The 19,261-nt window shown below is 47.1% G+C and overlaps 1 protein-coding gene across 1 annotated transcript; it reads left to right on the top strand.

Moving 5' to 3' along the window:
• The first annotated feature begins 203 nt into the window (after window positions 1-203).
• On the top strand, window positions 204-17,192 carry HDHD2 (haloacid dehalogenase like hydrolase domain containing 2). Its single transcript, XM_060690758.2, has 7 exons — window positions 204-461; window positions 2,696-2,797; window positions 5,163-5,371; window positions 9,536-9,620; window positions 11,660-11,876; window positions 13,103-13,166; window positions 16,486-17,192. Exons 2-7 carry the CDS (start codon window positions 2,697-2,699, stop codon window positions 16,587-16,589), a joined length of 780 nt encoding a protein of 259 aa, XP_060546741.2. The 5' UTR covers window positions 204-461; window position 2,696; the 3' UTR covers window positions 16,590-17,192.
• The last annotated feature ends 2,069 nt before the right edge of the window (window positions 17,193-19,261 follow it).

The following is a 19,261-nucleotide window of genomic DNA, read 5'->3' as shown; positions in this document are numbered from 1 at the left end:
AGATTCCAACTTATAGCTATCAAAGGGACCACAAAGGTGTTTATCTAACCGCCTGTTCAAAAATGTTAGCGTCGAGCAGGAGACAAAAGCAAGTGTTATCATCTCGACTAAGGGACACATTTATTTGTGCTATTTAGGAAAATTATATCTCGATTGCTGACGAGGGAAAAAAAAGAAACGAAGGCCCATACAGGCAGTTGTTTAGACGAGTCTAAAGGTCCTTAAGCGACAGGACCTTCCGTCAAATCCCAATGACGGGTCATAGAGAGAGAGAAGGCTGTCTCGTTCCTCCTGCATCTCGTAATAGTACAGTCCAATCGGAGGCGTCCCCAATGGCGGGGACGGTACCAATGGTGTGAAAGAGGGGGGAAGTGTTGCCTCCAGTCTCCGTATGGTCTCACGAAGGGCTCCTTCTGCAGGGCTTTTCTGAGCAGCAAGGAGGGACTGTCTGGGGTGTGGAGGTACGGAAGGAAGGAGCTCTATGGGCGATTTTCCTTCCCCTTGTGACATTGGCAAGGAGTGTGGGGCTGCTTTCCTCAATGGGGGAGGTGTGTGTGTGTAGTAAGGCTGAATGGGGGTAATGGTGAAGTTGGTAAAACAGTAAAACCAGAGAAAGCAACGGTGGGGAGGGTGCATGTTGTGCCTCTGCAGGCATCTCTGATCTTGCCATAGCTCAGTGGTGAAATCCAATTTTTTTTAACTACCTATTCTGTGGGCGTGGGTGTGGTGTGGTGTGGCTTGGTGGGCGTGGCAGGGGAAGGATACTGCAAAATCTTCATTCCCTTACTGCAAAATCCCCATTCCCACTCCACTCCAGGGGAAGGATACTGTAAAATCTCCATTCCCATCTCACTCCAGGGGAAAGGATATTGCAAAATCTTCATTCCCTCCCCACTCCAGGGGAAGGATACTGCAAAATCCCCATTCCCTTCCCACTCCAGGGGGAAGGATATTGCAAAATCTTCATTCCCTCCCCACTCCAGGGGAAAGATACTGCAAAATTCCCATTCCCTCCCCACTCCAGGGGGAAGGATATTGCAAAATCTCCATTCCCACCACACTCCAGGGGAAGGATACTGCAAAATCTCCATTCCCACTCCACTCCAGGGGAAGGATATTGCAAAATCCCCATTCCCTCCCCACTCCAGGGGAAGAATATTGCAAAATCTCCATTCCCACTCCAGGGGAAGGATACTGCAAAATCCCCATTCCCTCCCCACTCCAGGGAGAAGAATATTGCAAAATCTACATTCCCACCCCACTCCAGGGGCAGGATACTGCAAAATCTCCATTTCCACTCTACTCCTGTGGGAAGGATATTGCAAAATCTCCATTCCCACCCCACTCTGGGGCCAGCCAGGGGTGGTATTTGCCGGTTCTCCAAATTCCGCTACCGGTTCTCCGAACTGCTCAAAATGTCCGCTACCGGTTCTCCAGAACCTGTCAGAACCTGCTGGATTTCACCCCTGCCATAGCTCCTTCCAAACTTTTTTTGGAGCAGGCTCATTTCTGTCTGGTGCCTGCTGCATCAATTGCTGAACAGGGGTAGCTTCTAATGCCCAAAGGGAATGCCACCTGCCACTTAACCACAATTGTCTCTGTATGAGTCCCTGTTCTGGCTTTGCATTCCACCAGTTTCGGCTGCCTGCATCCCTCCTTCCTGGAGCTGCACACAACCAAACGGAACACCCTGCTTCTTCCTTATATAATCTTGTTTTTCAACCTGACCCACTTTTAAGATGTGTGGATTCTGGGAATTGAAATCCACACATTTCCCCCCAAAAAACCCTGGTATCTTAATTGCTGTTGAATCCTGTAACAGGGCTACAGTTACGGCTTCTTTCTATTGTAGCAAGAGAATTTATAAACTATAAAATTCATTATCCTCTGAAACCAAAGCTGGACATGATGTCAATGTCCAGATTTTGTTTTGTGTGTAACTTTTTCTGTTTAACAGAAAATGATTTTTTGTTTTGTTTTGGGGGATTGGAGGAAAAGGTTCCGATTGATCAATTATTGATATATTTTTATACGTTGCCCGCCTCTTTTTTACTTAGCAGGGAGATGTCCCAGAGGTGCTTTTTTCCAGGACAACCATGACCTAGATCCGTGATGGCGAACCAATGGCACGGGTGCCACAGGTGGCACACGGAGCCATATCAGTGGGCATGCAATTGTTGCCGTAGCTCAGTTCCAGCGCGCATGCATGCGCCGGCCAGCTGTTTTTTGGGCCTTCCGGTCCCACCGGAAGTTGGGAAATGGGCTGTTTCCGGCCTCCGGAGGGCCTCTGGGGTGGGTGGGGAAGGCCATTTTCGCCCTCCTCAGGCTCCTAGAAAGCCTCTGGAGCCTGGGGAGGGTGAAAAACGGGCTTACTGGGCCCACCAGGTCATTCTGTGCTAAAAGCTGGGGAGGGGGGTGCAGGAAGAGGCGCAGCACATACACGGGGGCGGGGTGCATTGAATTATGGGTGTGGGGATGCACGTGGGCGTCCTCCCCGCTCTCCCCCCGCTTTTGGCACGCGACGGCAAAAATGTTAGCCATCCCTAACGTAGATGACTGAGAATCTCCATAGACATTTACCAGGGAGATGGGGATTTTTTAATTTCTCCTGCTTGTTTTAATCGTCTGGTGTTACCTAACCATTTATGCTCTTTTTCTTCCCTTCTACCACCTCCATCTTCTCCTTGGCTTGAAGGATGGCAGCTCGGCGTGTGATAAAAGCAGTCTTGGTGGATCTGAGCGGTACACTTCATATAGAAGACTCAGCTGTGCCAGGAGCCCAGGAAGCTCTTAAAAAGCAAGTTATTTCCTCCAAGTTCCAATGAAGGATGTGGCGGGAAAGTGACAATTTTGCAAATTCCACTTCTTAGCTGAGAAGATACTTTTGCTTCTGATGATGTTACCTAGTTTGGTAATAAAACGTCTGCCAAAAAACCCAACCAAGCTCAGAAAGCACCGAGGACCCCACAGTTCAACCCTGAGCTACAAATATTCTCTTCTATTGGAAATAAGTGTTTTTGGCAAAACCTTTGTACTGTAAAATACAGTCACATGACTGTATTATGCTGCAAATGGTCGTATAATGTGGGTGTGTTGCCAAGCATCCTGGGTGCAGTCATGGCACTGTGGGAAGGAGATGATCATGGGAACTTTGGCTAAGGGTTGTAAGTCCCCTTTTTCAAGTAGGTCGTAACTTCAAACTGACACTAAGCCACCAGTTGTAAGTCAAGGACAGGGGTGAAATGTAAAATCTGTTACTACCGGTTCTATGGGTATGGCTTGATGGGGGAGGGGTAATGTGACTGGGTGGGCGTGGCCAACTTTTTTTAAAAAAAAACTTTTCAAAGCATTTTTTCTAATGCTTTGAAAAGCCTCTCTGCCGATCAGGAACTCAGCTGGGATCGTCAGAGACTTTTCAAAGCATTTTTTTTACCATCTCTTCGGTAAGAGATGCAGAAAAAAATGCTTTGAAAAGCCTCTGATGATCCCAGCTGAGCCGCGTGATTCATCAGAGGCTTTTTTTTTTTTTTTACTTTTAAAAGCATTTTTTCATCGGAAGAAGTTGTAGAAAAAATGCTTTTAAAAGTTAAAAAAAAAACCTCTGATCGTGCGGCTCAGCTGAGCATGGGGTGGGGGGTGCAGGGATTTTTGCTACCAGTTCTCCGAACCACCTGCCGCCATCGCTACCGGATCGGGCGATCCGGTCCGAACCGGGAGCATTTCACCCCTGGTCAAGGACCACCTGTATTGTAAGTACAGGTAGCTCTTGACTTAACAAACACAATTAAGCCCAACATTTCTATTCTTATGCGAGACATTGGTTAAATAGGTTTTGCCCCATTTTACAACCTTTCTTGCCACCGTTGTTAAGTGAATCACCACCATCAAAAAGTTAATCACATGGCTGTTAAGTGAATCTGGCGTCCCCATTGATTTTGCCTGTCCAAAGGTTGCAAAAGGGGATCGCAATACGATCTTTTGCGAGATCGTAAAACGGGGCCAAACTCAGGTGACAAATGTCTCATTTATTAGCAGCATACATTTTGGGCTCCCTTGTGGTCGTACGTCGAGGATTACCTGTGGTAGAATGTTGTGGTCCACCAACACCCTGCGGAGCTGGCAGCAGAGTCAGACAGTGAGGAGGCTGGGGGGGACAATGGGCCAGTCCTGGTGTCAGAGGAAGGCCCGGACAAGGGCTCTGCGTCAGAGGCAGAGATGGGGCCAGGGCCATCTGGGAGCGATGCGCGGACTCTGGAGCCTCCAGAGCAGTGGTGACATCTAAAATTTGTTACTACCAGTTCTGTGGGCGTGGCTTGGTGGAGGGGGTAATGTGACTGGGTGGGCGTGGCCAATTTTTTTTTTAAACCATTTTTTCTACAACCTCTTCAGCGAAGAGGTTGTAAAAAAATGCTTTCAAAAGCCTTTGACGATCCCAGCTGAGCCGCGCGATCATCAGAGGCTTTTTTTTAACTTTTAAAAGCATTTTTTCGTCCGAAGAGGTTGTAGAAAAAATGCTTTTAAAAGTAAAAAAAAAGCCTCTGATGATTGTGCAGCTCAGCTGGGCATGGGGGGGGGAGGGCAAGGATTTTTGCTACCTGTCTCCATCGCTACCGGATCGAGCGATCCGGTCCAAACCGGGAGCATTTCACCCCTGCTCCAGAGGCGGATAGCAGAGAGGCAGAGGAACAGGAGGAGCCTGTTCCTAGTGCGTGCATGCGAAGAGCTGCCAGAAGGCAAGAGCAGCTAAAGCAAAAAGGACGACTCGGGAGTAAGGCCAGGAGATGATTAGCCCCTCCCAGAAGGCTTAAAAGAGCAGCAAGGGCTCTTGGGTTCTTTGTAGGAAAGCAAATTTGTTGCTACATTTGTTTCTTGTCGGTGTCTCTTGCTTTTGAACTTTTGCCAAGAAAAACCTTTGGCATGGTGCCAAAGTAGACAAAGGTTGGTGATAAGGCTGAAAGACTGTTTATGAAGGATTTGTTCTGGAATTAATTTGGACTAAGCTAAGAATGAAGTAATTCGCAGCTGTTCTATTAAAATATGTTTGTTTAGGACTGATTGTGTCTCGTAATAACTACTTGGGTCTAGGTCACAATAGAGGATTACACACAAAAGTACTTCTGCGATCAAAACAGCCATCCGCTTCTCTTCTTTCTCCCGGCCAGGTTGCGCTCTGCTCCCGTGGCCATCCGATTTGTGACGAACACGACAAAGGAGTGCAAGCAAGACTTGGTGGAGAGGCTGAAGAAACTTGAGTTTGACATTAAGGAAGATGAGATCTTCACGTCCCTGACGGCAGCCCGAAATTTGTTGGAGCAGAAAAAAGTCCGGCCTTTGTTGATGGTGGAGAAAAATGCTTTGCATGATTTTACAGGTATTTGATTGATTGATTGATTGAATTTATATTGCCGCCTATTCGCCCATGGCGACTCAAAGCGGCTTACAGAATATAAAACCACATTTAGAACAATAAAAACTAACAAAAAAGATTCAAATAAATTAATATAGTACAATATAACAAAATGAAGGCATCCTAGTATAACTCTCCTGGCATAAATATAGAATTATATCAGCGGTGAAATCCAGCTGGATATATCCGGTTCGCGCGAACTGGTAGCGCCGGTGGCAGGAGGCTCCACCCACCTGCCGGGACGTCATTACGTTCCATTTTTGACCCTCTGCACATGCGCAGAGACATGCACGCTCACATACCCGAACCGGTAGCGAAGGTAAGTGCATTTCACCGCTGAATTATATCTATACATACAGACAAAGGATGTATGAATGATTTAACCATTGCTGTACTATAATGGGAGCCAGTTTAAGGCCACAGGCTGGTAGCCGGAAGACTGTCTTGGATTCGAAACCAGCTCGGTGCCAGGTGCCAAGCAACCGACTTTTGATCACGTGTCCATGGGGATGCTGCAACGGTCGTAAGGGTGAAAAAAAAAATTCAGATGATCGTCAACTGGTTCATATTTATGACGGTCGCTGTGCCCCAGGGTCCTGTGATCCCCTTTTGCGACCTTCCCACCAGCAAAATCAACCGGGAAGCCAGATTCACTTAACAACCATGTTTCTAACTTACCCACTGCGGTGATTCACAACAACTGTGGCAAGAAAGGTTGTAAAATGGGGCAAAACTCACTTAACAAATGTCTCACTTAAGGACAGAACTTTTGGGCTCAATTGAGGTCGTAAGTACCGGTATTTCAATGCTGAGGTGGTGGTTGTGATTTAGGAAAAAGTCTTAAGCGGGTTTTTCTGGCCTCTTCTTTCCATGATGATGGTTGTTTCGGTTGACTTCAGTTTCACACCAGAGTTGTGTATTTGCTAAGTACCGTATTATTCGGACTATAAGATGCACCAGAGTATAAAATGCACCCAGATTTTGAAGAGGAAAACAAGGAAAAAAATAGTTTTTCACCTCCACGCGTCCGGTTTCTGCCCTCCCCGGCCCCCAGGAGCACTCTACAGGCCTCCCAAACCCTCTACACATCCCGTTCTTATAAAAAACGGGCCCGTTTTTGGCCTCCCGAATCCCCCACCTGTCCTGTTTTTGCCCTCCCCACCCCCCAAGAGCACTCTGCAGCAATGGTGAAATCCAATTTTTTTTGCTACCAGTTCTGTGGGCGTGGCTTGGTGGGCGTGGCAGGGGAAGGATACTGCAAAATCCCCATTCCTCCCCATTCCTTGGGGAAGGATATTGCAAAATCCCCATTCCCTCCCCACTCCTGGGAAAAGGATACTGCAAAATCCCCATTCCCTCCCCACTCCTGGGGGAAGGATACTGCAAAATCTCCATTCCCACCCCACTCTGGGGCCAGCCAGAGGTGATATTTGCCAATTACCCGAACTACTCAAAATTTCCGCTACCAGTTCTCCAGAACCTGTCAGAACCTGCTGGATTTCACCCCTGCTCTGCAGGCCTCCCAAACCCTCTGCGTATCCTGTTTTCGCCAAAAACGGGCCCATTTTTGGCCTCCCGACCCCCCCCCCACGTCCTGTTTTTGCCCTCCCCAGCCCCCAGGAGCACTCTGCAGGCTTCCCAAACCCTTCACGCGTCCCGTTTTTGGCGAAAAGGGGATGCACGGAGTGGTTTCGGGAAGCCAAAAACAGGGCCGTATTCGGTCTATAAGACATACAGACATTTCCACCCACTTCTGAAAAATACGGTACTTCATTCCAGTTTTGGCATATGTGGACAAGCTAACTAGGCCTCCCGTTCCATCTGGCCCCGGTCAGTGTACGACACTGAAACATCTTAATGTAAGGGAGATTTAAAAGTTTAGTTAAATCAGATTGTGTTTCCTGTCTTTAGATCAATTCTGTGTCAAATCCCATTGGGTCGTGATTCTTCCTTCTCTTCACCTAAAATGTTTTATGTGCGTTTTTGTGTATGTGTCCAGTAGTTTTAAGTACGATGAAAGATGTTTAAGCCCCTGTTAGTAACTACTATGGAATTATTCTTGGATAATCTTCGTTTAAGATAGCTCGCAGTCAGATGAGCATAATCCATCCTTTGCTTAATGGCGCCAGATGCTCCCAGGGAGTGTTACAAAGTAAGTCCAAGTAAATGCATAAAATCCACGTTGGAGTATCTCTCATTGCTGCACTTCCATTTGTGCCTTTCGTAAGGACACCTTCTCTTTGAAAGAATATCCCGGGCCTAGAATTGCCCCGCAGGTTTAACTAAATTTCGCCTTGGGTCACGTACTTCCTTGTGGAGAGCAGAATGGGGCTTAACCTTTCTATTTGCATTGATGGGTGAGTAGGACGCCCATTCTCATTATTATGGTTTACTCAGTGGTGAAATCCAAATTTTTTTACTACCGGTACTGTGGGCGTGGCGTGGCGGGTGGGTGTGGCAGGGGAAGGATACTGCAAAATCTCCATTCCCACCCCACTCCCAGGGAAGGATACTGCAAAATCTCCATTCCCACCCCACTCCTGGGGAAGGATACTGCAAAATCCTCATTCCCTCCCCACTCCTGGGGAAGGATACTGCAAAATCCCCATTCCCTCCCCACTCCAGGGGAAGGATACTGCAAAATCTCCATTCCCACCCCACTCCCAGGGAAGGATACTGCAAAATCTCCATTCCCACCCCACTCCTGGGGAAGGATACTGCAAAATCCTCATTCCCTCCCCACTCCAGGGGAAGGATACTGCAAAATCTCCATTCCCACCCCACTCTGGGGCCAGCCAGAGGTGGTATTTGCCGGTTCACCGAACTGCTCAAAATTTCCCCTCCCGGTTCTCCAGAACCTGTCAGAACCTGCTGGATTTCACCCCTGGATTTACTCCACCTGAGCCCAGTGCTCTTGTAGGCACCAGGAGTTGAGCTTGACTTGAGGAAAGCTTTGTCTTTTTCTGCAACCAAGATGATGAGGGGCCTGGAGGCTAAAACATATGAAGAACGATTGCGGGAACTGGGTATGTCTAGTTTAATGAAGAGAAGGACTAGGGGAGACATGATAGTATTGTTCCAATATCTCAGGGTCTTTCACAAAGAAGAGGGAGTCAAGCTATTCTCCAAGGCACCTGCCTAGGCAGGGGGCTGGACTAGAAGACCTCCAAGATCCCTTCCAGCTCTGTTATTCTATTCTATTCTATTCTATTCTATTCTATTCTATTCTATTCTATTCTATTCTATTCTATTCTATTCTATTCTATTCTATTCTTTTTTCAATTTTCAGATGCTAACAAATATATTGAATCTTTTAAAAAAATCCTACCTTCATTACTTTATAAATAACTCAAGGCAGTGAACATATCTAATATTCCTTCCTCCTCCTCCTATTTTCCCCACAACAACAATCCTATGAGGTGGGATGAGCTGAGAGAGTGATTGGTCTAAAGTCACCCATCCAGCTTTCATGCCTGAAGTGGAATTAGAACTCACAGTCTCCGGGTGGTTGGTCTAAAGTCACCCAGCCAGTTTTTGTGTCTAAGGCGGGACTAGAACTCACAGTCTCCAGGTGATTGGCCCAAAGTCACCCAGCCAGTTTTCATGCCTCTCAACCGGCTCAAGGTTGACTCAGCCTTCCATCCTTCCGAGGTGGGTAAAATGAGGACCCAGATTGTTGGGGGCAACATGCTATTTAGTATACTGTCTCTGGTGTAAGCCGCCCAGAGTCCTCGGAGAGTGGGCGGCATAGAAAATATGAATAATAAAATAATAATAAAATAATAGAACTCACAGTCCCCTGGTGATTGGCCCAAAGTCACCCAGTCAGCTTTCATGCCTAAGGCGGGACTAGAACTCACAGTCTCCTGCTGATTGGCCCAAAGACACCCATCCAGCTTTCATGCCTGAAGCAGGACTAGAACTCATAGTTTCTGGGTGGTTGGTCTAAAGTCATCCAGCTGGCTTTTATTTGTCTAAGGTGGGCCTAGAACTCACAATCTCCGGGTGATTAGGCAAAGTCACCCAGGTGGCTTTTGGAAAGAGGAAAGCAAGCCCACCCAGGGGAACCCTTCCTCTGTAGGGACCTGGGTAGGACTGGTTTTAACAGATATTTGCATTTTCCTCTAGGCATAGACACCAGCGATCCGAATGCTGTAGTGGTTGGGTTGGCTCCTGACCAGTTCAACTATCAAACTATGAACATAGCTTTCAGGTAAGCAGGAATAAATCCCTCCCTGCTTGAATTGTTGACGTGGGTACCTGCTCTCAGCTTGCTGGGTACTTGTTGTGGCCCGTCAGCGGCCTGTGCGGATTGTAGCTGATTCTGACAGTGAGGAGGCTGGTGTGGTGCTGCGCCAGCAGCCTGTGCAGCTGGCGCTCGAGTTGGACAATGAGGAGGCTGGAGAAGATATGGTGCCAGAGGCGGGGATTCAGCCAGTGCCTTCAGAACCTCCAGAAGCTCCTTTAAGTGAAGAGGACGAACAGGAGGAGCCTCTTCTTGATGCACGGGCGCGCAGCGTGGCCAAAAGGCAGGAGTGGCTCCTCAGGAGGAGGTCTCCTCGAGAGTAAGGCTTTGGGCTAATTGGCCACTCCCTTAGCCTATTTAAGGAGGAACGCCAACTGAAGGAATTTGTAGGGAACAACTTTAGTTCACTCTCCTTCGCGGCGGGATTCTCTGCAAATTGCTTCTGGCTTTCTGCCAACCTTAGTAAGATTGTGATTACTTTATCTTTGGTTTCTTGTAAGCTGTTAAGGAAGTTTATTAACAGCCTTTGTTTTGAAAAAGACTTGAGTTATTTTAGTAAATTAAGTTTTGTACAAACTGTGTGTGTGCTGTGTTCTTTGGGATCTGTAGCTGGGGCAGAACAGGACTACAGTGAGTTCTCATCCTGTCATATAGTGTTCTGATGCAACTCTTTTTGTGGATGGTTGCCGTTGAAATTCAGAATGGGATAAAACGGTGGCCAGATTGTCGGGGACAATATGCTGATATTGTAAACCGGCCAGAGAGTGGTGTAAAGCACTATGAAACACTATATAAGCCTAAGTGCTATTGCTATTCCTTCCTTCCTTCCTTCCTTCCTTCCTTCCTTCCTTCCTTCCTTCCTTCCTTCCTTCCTTCCTTCCTTCCTTCCTTCCTCCCTCCCTCCCTCCCTCCCTCCCTCCCTTCTTTCCTTTCTCCCTCTCTCCCCCTTCTTTCCCTCCTTCCTCTCTCCCTTTCTCCCCTTCCTTCCTTCCTTCCTTCCTTCCTCCCTCCCTCCCTCCCTCCCTGGAGGCACAGTGGTGAAATCTAAAATTTGTTACTACCGGTTCTGTGGGCGTGGCTTGGTGGTCGGGGGTAATGTGACTGGGTGGGCGTGGCCTTTTTTTTTTTTTTTTACTTTTAAAACCATTTTTTCTACAACCTCTTCGGTGAAGAGGTTGTTAAAAAATGCTTTCAAAAGGATCTGACGATCCCAGCTGAGTTGCCTGATCGGCAGAGGCTTTTTTCCTTTTAAATGCCTCTGACGATCAGGCAACTCAGCTGGGATCCTCAGAGGCTTTTAAAAGCATTTTTTCTGAAGAGGTTGTAGATAGTAGCTGATTCAGACAGCGAGGAGGCTGGTGTGGTGCTGCGCCAGCAGCCTGTGCAGCTGGCACTTGAGTCAGACAATGAGGAGGCTGGAGAAGATGTGGTGCCAGAGGCAGGGATTCAGCCAGGGCCTTCAGAACCTCCAGAAGCTCCTTTAAGTGAAGAGGACGAAGAGGAGGAGCCTCTTCTCGATGCACGGGCGGGCAGAGCTGCCAAAAGGCAGGAGTGGCTCCTCAGGAGGAGGTCTCCTCGAGAGTAAGGCTTGGGGCTAATTGGCCACTCCCTTAGCCTATTTAAGGAGGAACGCCGACTGAAGCAATTTGCAGGGAACAACTTCGTTCATTCTCCTTCGTGTCTTGTCTTGCTTATCTTATCAGCTTCCTGCAAATTGCTTCTGGGCATTCTGCCAACCATAGTAAGCTTTCAGTTATTATTCTTTGAATTCTTGGTGGCTGTTAATGCAGTTAATTAACAGCTGTTGTTGTAAAAGACTGGTTTAGTCAGTAAACTAAACATACTTTGTGTGTGCTGTGTTCTTTGGGGTCCATAGCTGGGGCAGAACAGAGCGGTATATAAATCTTAAGTGCCATTGCTATTTTCGAAGAATTCCCGCTGAATGTTCTCAGCTGCCTGATGCTTCTAGGGTTACGTTGCAGCTTTTGTCTCCTTCCTCTTCCAAGGTTGGTGCTGGACGGGGCTCCCCTCATAGCTATTCACAAGGCAAGGTACTACAAGAAGAAAGATGGCCTCGCCCTCGGCCCAGGACCCTTTGTGACCGGCCTGGAGTATGCCACTGACCAGAAGGCCACGGTGGTGGGGAAGCCAGAGCGGACATTTTTCCTGGAGGCCTTGTGTGGGACCAACTGTGGACCTGAGGAAGCCATCATGATTGGCGACGTGAGTCTTCTAGAATCCTTGCTTGTTTGTTTATTTAGACATTTATTGGATTTTTATAGCTGCCCTTCTCAGTAAGCGACCTGGGCGGTTTACAATTCAAAATACGGTATATACAGGCTTCTTAAAACCGTGATGGTGAACCTATGGCACACGTGGCACGCAGAGCCCTCTCTGCGGGGACGTGAGCCATCACCCGGCTCAGCCCCACCATGCATGCACTCTTGCGCCTCCTGCCGATCAGCTGATTTTTGGGATGCACAGGTGGTGGGGCGCATGCGGGAGATGCATGCACATGCGCAGGCAGGACACGTGCGCATATGCAGGGGGATGCATGCACAGGGGGTGGGGGTCACGCGCGCATGCATGGGGGGCACAGCGTATGCCCCCCACAGCCCGTTATTGGACCCAGGAGGCTGCAGGGAGGCCTGCTAGGCCCAAAACGGGGAGCGGGGGGTGCAGTGCGCCCCCTCCCCCCCGTGGCCCGTTTTTGGGCCGAGGAGGCTCCGGGGGACCCCAATGTAGCATGAGTTCAAACTCTTCAGTTGTTTTTTTATTATTTTACCACTTGGTTGCAGCATAGGAAAAATAGCACACGTTAAGGATTGTTATGAAACAAAGAGTTTATTAAAAACACATCCCTATTTTTAAGGAGCTTTTACAACCTATTTGTGAGTTGCAGGTTTCTCTAAGAAATTTAAGAAGAGATAGGAGAATTTGTCTGAAATGGTGTAGGGTTTTCTGCCTAAACGGGGTAGACTAGAAGACCTTCAAGGTCCCTTCCAATTCCTATTCTATTCTATTCTATTCTATTCTATTCTATTCTATTCTATTCTATTCCATTCCATTCCATTCCATTCCATTCCATTCCATACTTTCTCTTCTCTTCTCTTCTCTTCTCTTCTCTTCTCTTCTCTTCTCTTCTCTTCTCTTCTCTTCCCTTCCCTTCCCTTCCCTTCCCTTCCCTTCCATTCCATTCCATTCCATTCCATTCCACTCCACCTATTCTATTCTATTCTATTCTATTCTATTCTATTCTATTCTATTCTATCCTATCCTATCCTATCCTATCCTATCCTATCCTATCCTATTCTATTCTATTCCATTCCATTCCATTCCATTCCATTCCATTCCATTCCACTCCACTCCACTCCACTCCACTCCACTCCACTCCACTCCACTCCACTCTATTCTTATTCTTATTCTTTGCATTTCTCTTGCATTTGCAGGACTGCAGGGATGACGTCGGGGGTGCCCAGAACGCTGGCATGCTGGGAATACTGGTGAAGACCGGTACGTAATGATACCTGGGCACTAAAAGAACTACACTTGAAACTAGGCTGATGTTTATTTCTATTCTGCCTTACGTAAAAAATCCACGAAAGAACATTTTTCCTTAGGAAGAAAAAGTGGTAAGTGGGAAGATCAGAGATTTATCTAGTCATGGATGAATTGCAGGGACACCCTTGAAAGGGATCTTGGTGATCATCTATACCAACCTGTTTTTCAGCAACTTCAGTCAAGCTGCAGGTGTTCGTGTCAGGTTGCTTATACACATTTGCCGAACCAACATCCTACCTGTAACACCTTTCTGCTGTTCCCTCCTGGGTTAACCTTCTGCAGATCTTTTCCACCTGAACTTAGCTATCCCTATAGAACAGGGTAGTGGTGAAATGTAAAATTTGTTACTACCGGTTCTGTGGGCATGGCTTGGTGGGGGGGAATATGACTGAGTGGGCGTGGCTAACTTTTTTTTTTTTTTTTTTTTTTTTACTTTTAAAAGCATTTCTTCTACAACCTCTTCGGCTTTTAAAAATGTTTTTAAAGCCTCTGACGATCCCAGCTGACTTGCCTGATTGGCAGAAGCTTTTTTTTTAAAAGCCTCTGACGATCCCAGCTGACTTGCCTGATCGGCGGAGGCTTTTTTTCCTTTTAAAAACATTTTTTCTATAACCTCTTCGGCCAAAGGGATTGTAGAAAAAATGCTTTTAAAAGCCTCTGACGATCCCAGCTGAGCTGCGCGATCATCAGAGGCTTTTTTTTTTTACTTTTAAAAGCATTTTTTCTGCCAAAGAGGTTGTAGAAAATTTTTTTAAAAAGCCTCTGATGATTGCGCGGCTCTGCTGGGCAATGGGGAGGGGGGCAGGGATTTTTGCTACCGATTCTCCGAACCACCCGCCTCCATCGCTACCGGATCGGGCGATCTGGTCTGAACCGGGAGCATTTCACCACTGGAACAAGGGTGTCAAACTCACAGCCCGCGGGATGGATGTGTCCCGTGCTGACCATGCCCACCCACCGGTTTAGTGAAGGAGAAAAAGTCATGTTACATCACGTGATGACAACATGACACTGCAAGTTTGACACCCCTGCTATAGAACAAGGAAGCCGTCTAATGGCTACTCAAGTAGTAGCTGAAAGGCTGTTGCATTTAGATCAGCGTTTTTCAACCTAAGCGACTTTAAGACGAGTGGACTTCAACTCCCAGAATTCCCCATGCTGGCTGGGGAATTCTGAGAGTTGAAGTCCACCCGTCTTAAAGACAGTGAGGTTGAAAAACGCTGAACTAGATACCGTGTTTCCTCGAAAATACGACCTACTCAGAAAGTAAGCCCTAGCTTGATTTGTACATGTGCACCCAATATAAGCCCTACCCCCCCCCCCAAATAAGCCCTAATTAAGACCCGGCCCACTCTAGGATGCACAGGTAAAAACTAAACTAGGTGGAGAAAGTGGGGGTGGGAGTTAGAGCTGCCCTACTACTTACCTTCGGAGAGTTGTCAGCCAGGGGTGAAATGTAAAATTTGTTACTACCAGTTCTGTGGGCGTGGCTTGGTGGTGGGGGTAATGTGACTGGGTGGGCGTGGCCAAGTTTTTTTTTTCTTTTAACTTTTCAAAGCATTTTTTCTAATGCTTTGAAAAGCCTCTGGCGATCAGGCAACTCAGCTGGGATCGTCAGAGAGGCTTTTTAAAAAATGCTTTGAAAAGCCTCTCTGCCGCAGGCAACTCAGCTGGGATCATCAGAGACTTTTCAAAGCATTTTTTTTTAACCACCTCTTCGGCCAAGAGGTTGCAGAAAAAAATGCTTTGAAAAGCCTCTGAGGATCCCAGCTGAGTCGCGCGATCATCAGAGGCTTTTTTTTTTACTTTTAAAAGCATTTTTTCGTCGAAAGAGGTTGTAGAAAAAATGCTTTTAAAAGTTAAAAAAAAGAACAGCCTCTGATGATCGTGCGGCTCAGCTGAGCATTGGGGAGGAGGCACAGGGATTTCTGCTACTGGTTCTCCGAACCACCCGCCGCCATTGCTACCGGATTGGGTGATCCGGTCCTAACCGGGAGCATTTCACCCCTGGTTGCAGCCAGGCCTCGCACACCTTAGCCCGTTTCTTTTGCTGCTGCCGGCAAGGCTTTCCTGAAGGCTTTTGTAGCCGATAACAGAGCTCTGGATTGATCTGGAGCTCTGTTATCGGCTACAGAAGCCTTCAGGAAAGCCTTGCTGGCTGCAGAAGAAATGGGCCGAGGTATGCAAGGCCTGGCTGCAACTCTCCGAAGCTGCAGGAGTTCCTGAAGGCCTCTGATAGTGAAAAAGAGGCTGGGGGTGACACACGCAAGTGAGGTGTGGACAACATCCCCTCTGCCCCCCCTTCCGAAAATAAGACCTGGTGCCTTTTTTTGGTGGGAAAAAAATATATTGTTCTGCCCCAGCTCCGGATTCCCAAGGATTGTGACACACACCAACAGTCCTTATCAAAGTTATAACGTACCAAGAATAAACAAAGTCCGGCAAAGGTTGGCAACCAGCCCAGAAGACAAGATAAGACACTCACTCTTCAAAAATGCTCTTTAATAATTTCACATTCTTTCCAGCAAGAAATTACTAACTGCGTGCGCCTTAAATAGGCTAAGGGAGTGGCCAATTATCTTCAAGCCTTACTCTCGAGTAGACCTCCTCCTCCTGAGTAGCCACTCCTGCCTTTTGGCAGCCCTGCGTGCTCGAGCATTGAGGAGAGGCTCCTCCACTTCGCTCTCTCAACTTGATGGAGCCTCCGGAGGTTCTGAAGGCCCTGGCTGAGTCTCTGCCTCTGGCACCACATCCTCTTCAGCCTCCTCGCTGTCCAGCCTGAGCGCCAGCTGCGCAGGCTGCTGGCGCGACCCCATACCAGCCTCGTCGTCATCAGGATCAGCCACAATCCGCGCAGGCCACTGGCGGGCCACAACATATATAAGACAGGGAAACACGGGTAGTTGTGGTCATTGTCTCCTTGTCTGTGTTACTCCATGTAATTTACGTTACTTCTTGATTTTCCAATTTGATTTATGCAGAAGGCTGACCGTCAGAGAAATAATTAAATCACAGAAAAGTAATGAGAACACACTTCATCTATTGTTTAACAGGATGAGGCCTCAGTTCCTTGGTCAGTAAATAGAGCCGTCCATGCCCACTGGATTACTTTTACAAAGCTGAATGCACCGGTTGAGAACATTGGAAAATAGCTGACACGAATAGGGCTGCAGAAATTTGCGGTGCCAGCTCTGATCTCCGGCAAAGTTTGAGGCTAATTCTGACCTAATTACAGAACGTAATTCATTTATTTCTGGTTTTGTCGTTGCAGGGAAATACCGAGATGCCGACGAAGGCAAAATTAACCCACCCCCCTACTTAACCTGCGAGAGCTTTCCCCATGCCGTGGAACACATCCTCCAGCATCTGCTCTGAAGAAGCACCGCAACTTTTGAATGTCATCTTCCGGTGCCACAAAATGAAATGGCCCACAGCATCCTTTGCAGAGCGTTCGGATTTTCTTGGTGCATCGTCGTTGGACTCCACCCTTTTGGGGACTGTGATGGAATGAATGTTCTCACCGTAATCATTGCTTCCCACAGCCCAAAAAGTTATCCTGTCCAACAGGACTCTGTGTCCAACCTTCCCGTCTTGCCTTGCTCGGTTCCCGGAGGCAGAGGGGGGAATTTGTGAGGTTGAATAAAGAAGGAAATATGCGATTCAGCCTTATAAAGCCTCAGTTGCGCAGTGATTAGAACGCAGTACTGCAGGCTACCTCTGTTGACTGCCGGCTGCCTGCAATTTGGCAGTTCAGATCTCACCAGGCTCAAGGTTGACTCAGCCTTCCATCCTTCCAAGGTGGGTAAAATGAGGACCCAAATTGTTGGGGGCAATAGGCTGACTCTGTAAACCGCTTAGAGAAGGCTGTGAAGCACTATGACGCGGTATATAAGTCTTAAGTGCTATTGCTACATACCGCTCAGAATCACCTTGAAACGCAAGTTGGATGGCAAATAAATTGGATAATAATATACATTAGATTGGCCTGTGGAATCGGTCTGTTATTGCACGACTGTCCATCTTCATGGAAAGGAGAAGTAGTGCACCTGATGCCCAGAACTTACTAACACACCAGAGGTGGGTTTCAGCAGGTTCTGACCAGTTCTGGAGAACCGGTAGTGGAAATTTTGAGTAGTTCAGAGAACCGGTAAATACCACCTCTGACTCCGCTCCCATCTATTCTCTGCCTCCCGAGTCCCAGCTGATCAGGAGGAAATGGGGATTTTGCAGTAACCTTCCCCTGAAGTGGGGAGGGAATGGAGATGTTATAGTATCCTTCCCCTGCCACGCCCACCAAGCCATGCCACACCCATCAAGCCACTCCCACAGAACCGGTAGTAAAAAATTTTGAATCCCACCACTGTTACACACCTAATATACAGGTAGGCTCACCTACCTCTCCCCAGTGATGCATTACCTGGCCATTTTTAAATATTTAACATCTTATATAGCAGGAAATGGGCACATTTTTAAGGTTCTTCCGCAGGCAAAGACTGTTGGCATCTTTCCAAGTGGGTTGCTTTAATGAATAGGTCCCTCCAAGCTAGTGAGTTTTATGTACAATAATGTCTGGAAATAAATTTTGCCCGGCTTCTAATGACGAGTAGGTGAGAACTCGTTTTAAAAGGGATTATTTCAGAAACTAAAAGGAGGAGTAGAGAGGTTGACACGATCTTGCTGGTTTTATCAGGTCTCTGAATGTGTTTTTCTTTTTTTTTTCTTTTTTTTTTGCTGGAAAACATTTAACTTCCAGTTCTCTGCAAAAAAACCACCCACTACAGACAGCAATGGCAGCTTTCACTTAATGACCACTACTCAAAATTTAATAAAATTCAGCTGGCTAGGTGGGTGTCTCGACTTAGGACCACCATGACATACAATGGAAATTCCAGACTTGTGTTATGGACGTTAAGTCGAGGACTAGCTGTAAAAGAAAGAACTACCATGTTTCCGCGAAAATAAGACCGGGTATTATATTATTTTTTGCTCCAAAAGATGCATTAGGGCTTATTTTCTGGTTAGGTCTTATTTTGGGGAAAATACGGTACTAAATGCAGCCATCTGGCTGACAATCTTAACGGGCTTATTTTGGGAGGTAGGGCTTATATTACGAGCATCGTGAAAAATCATGCTAGGACTTATTTTCCTGTTGGGTCTTATTTTTGGAGAACCGGTAGTCTTTCATGTCCAGTGTTTTTTTATCCATAAAATAGGATTGGCAAGTGTGCAGCTACGTTGACAATACAAATTCAGAAGAGCTGAATATGTGGGTTAGCCTGAAGAACCTGGATTAATTCTTTGGTTCCTGATAAAGCTGTGTCCAACCAAGCATGTTTTCACTTCAAAAGAACAAAGGAAATATATTCTCTTCTCCAGTAAGACCCTAAGACACAAGAACTTTTCCACACGTTATTGTCATAAATCCTTCCTTCCCAATTTAAACCAGCTGAGCTGCATCAGTGATGCTTCATTTAGAGTGGGCTGCCGTAATCATATTCCTGGCTAAACTTCTGTTAATCTTTAAAGCTTCAGGCCTGTTTTTGAGGTAGCAAGTAAAGAGTAAACTGCTACTTGCGATCTGCAGATGTTTTAATTAGTCCTATTAACTTATTATAATTTTGCAGATAGGAACTGCAGCCAAGAAATTAAAAGACGCTTGCTCCTGGGGAGGAAAGCTATAGCAAATCTAGACAGCGGACTAAAAAGCAGAGACAACAAAAGTGTGTATAGTCAAGGCGATGGTTTTCCCAGTTGCAATGGATGGCTGTGAAAGTTGGGCCATAAGGAAGGCTGAGCGCCAAAGAATGGAGGCCTTTGAACTATGGTGCTGGAGAAGACTCCTGAGTCCCTTGGACTGCAAGGCCATCAAACCGGTCGGTCCTAGAGGAGATCAACCCTGACTGCTCTTCAGAAGGCCAGATCCTGAAGAGGAAACTCAAATATTTTGGCCACCTAATGAGAAGGAAGGACTCACTGGAGAAGAGCCCAATGCTGGGAACGATGGAGGGCAAAAGAAGAAAGGGACGGCAGAGAACGAGGTGGCTGGA

Source organism: Pantherophis guttatus, chromosome 2 (assembly GCF_059756535.1).
Source record: "Pantherophis guttatus breed Tessera chromosome 2, ASM5975653v1, whole genome shotgun sequence".
Classification (NCBI taxonomy): domain Eukaryota; kingdom Metazoa; phylum Chordata; class Lepidosauria; order Squamata; family Colubridae; genus Pantherophis; species Pantherophis guttatus.
The sequence above is the reverse complement of the archived record's forward strand: the minus strand, read 5'-3'. Positions and strand labels throughout refer to the sequence as shown.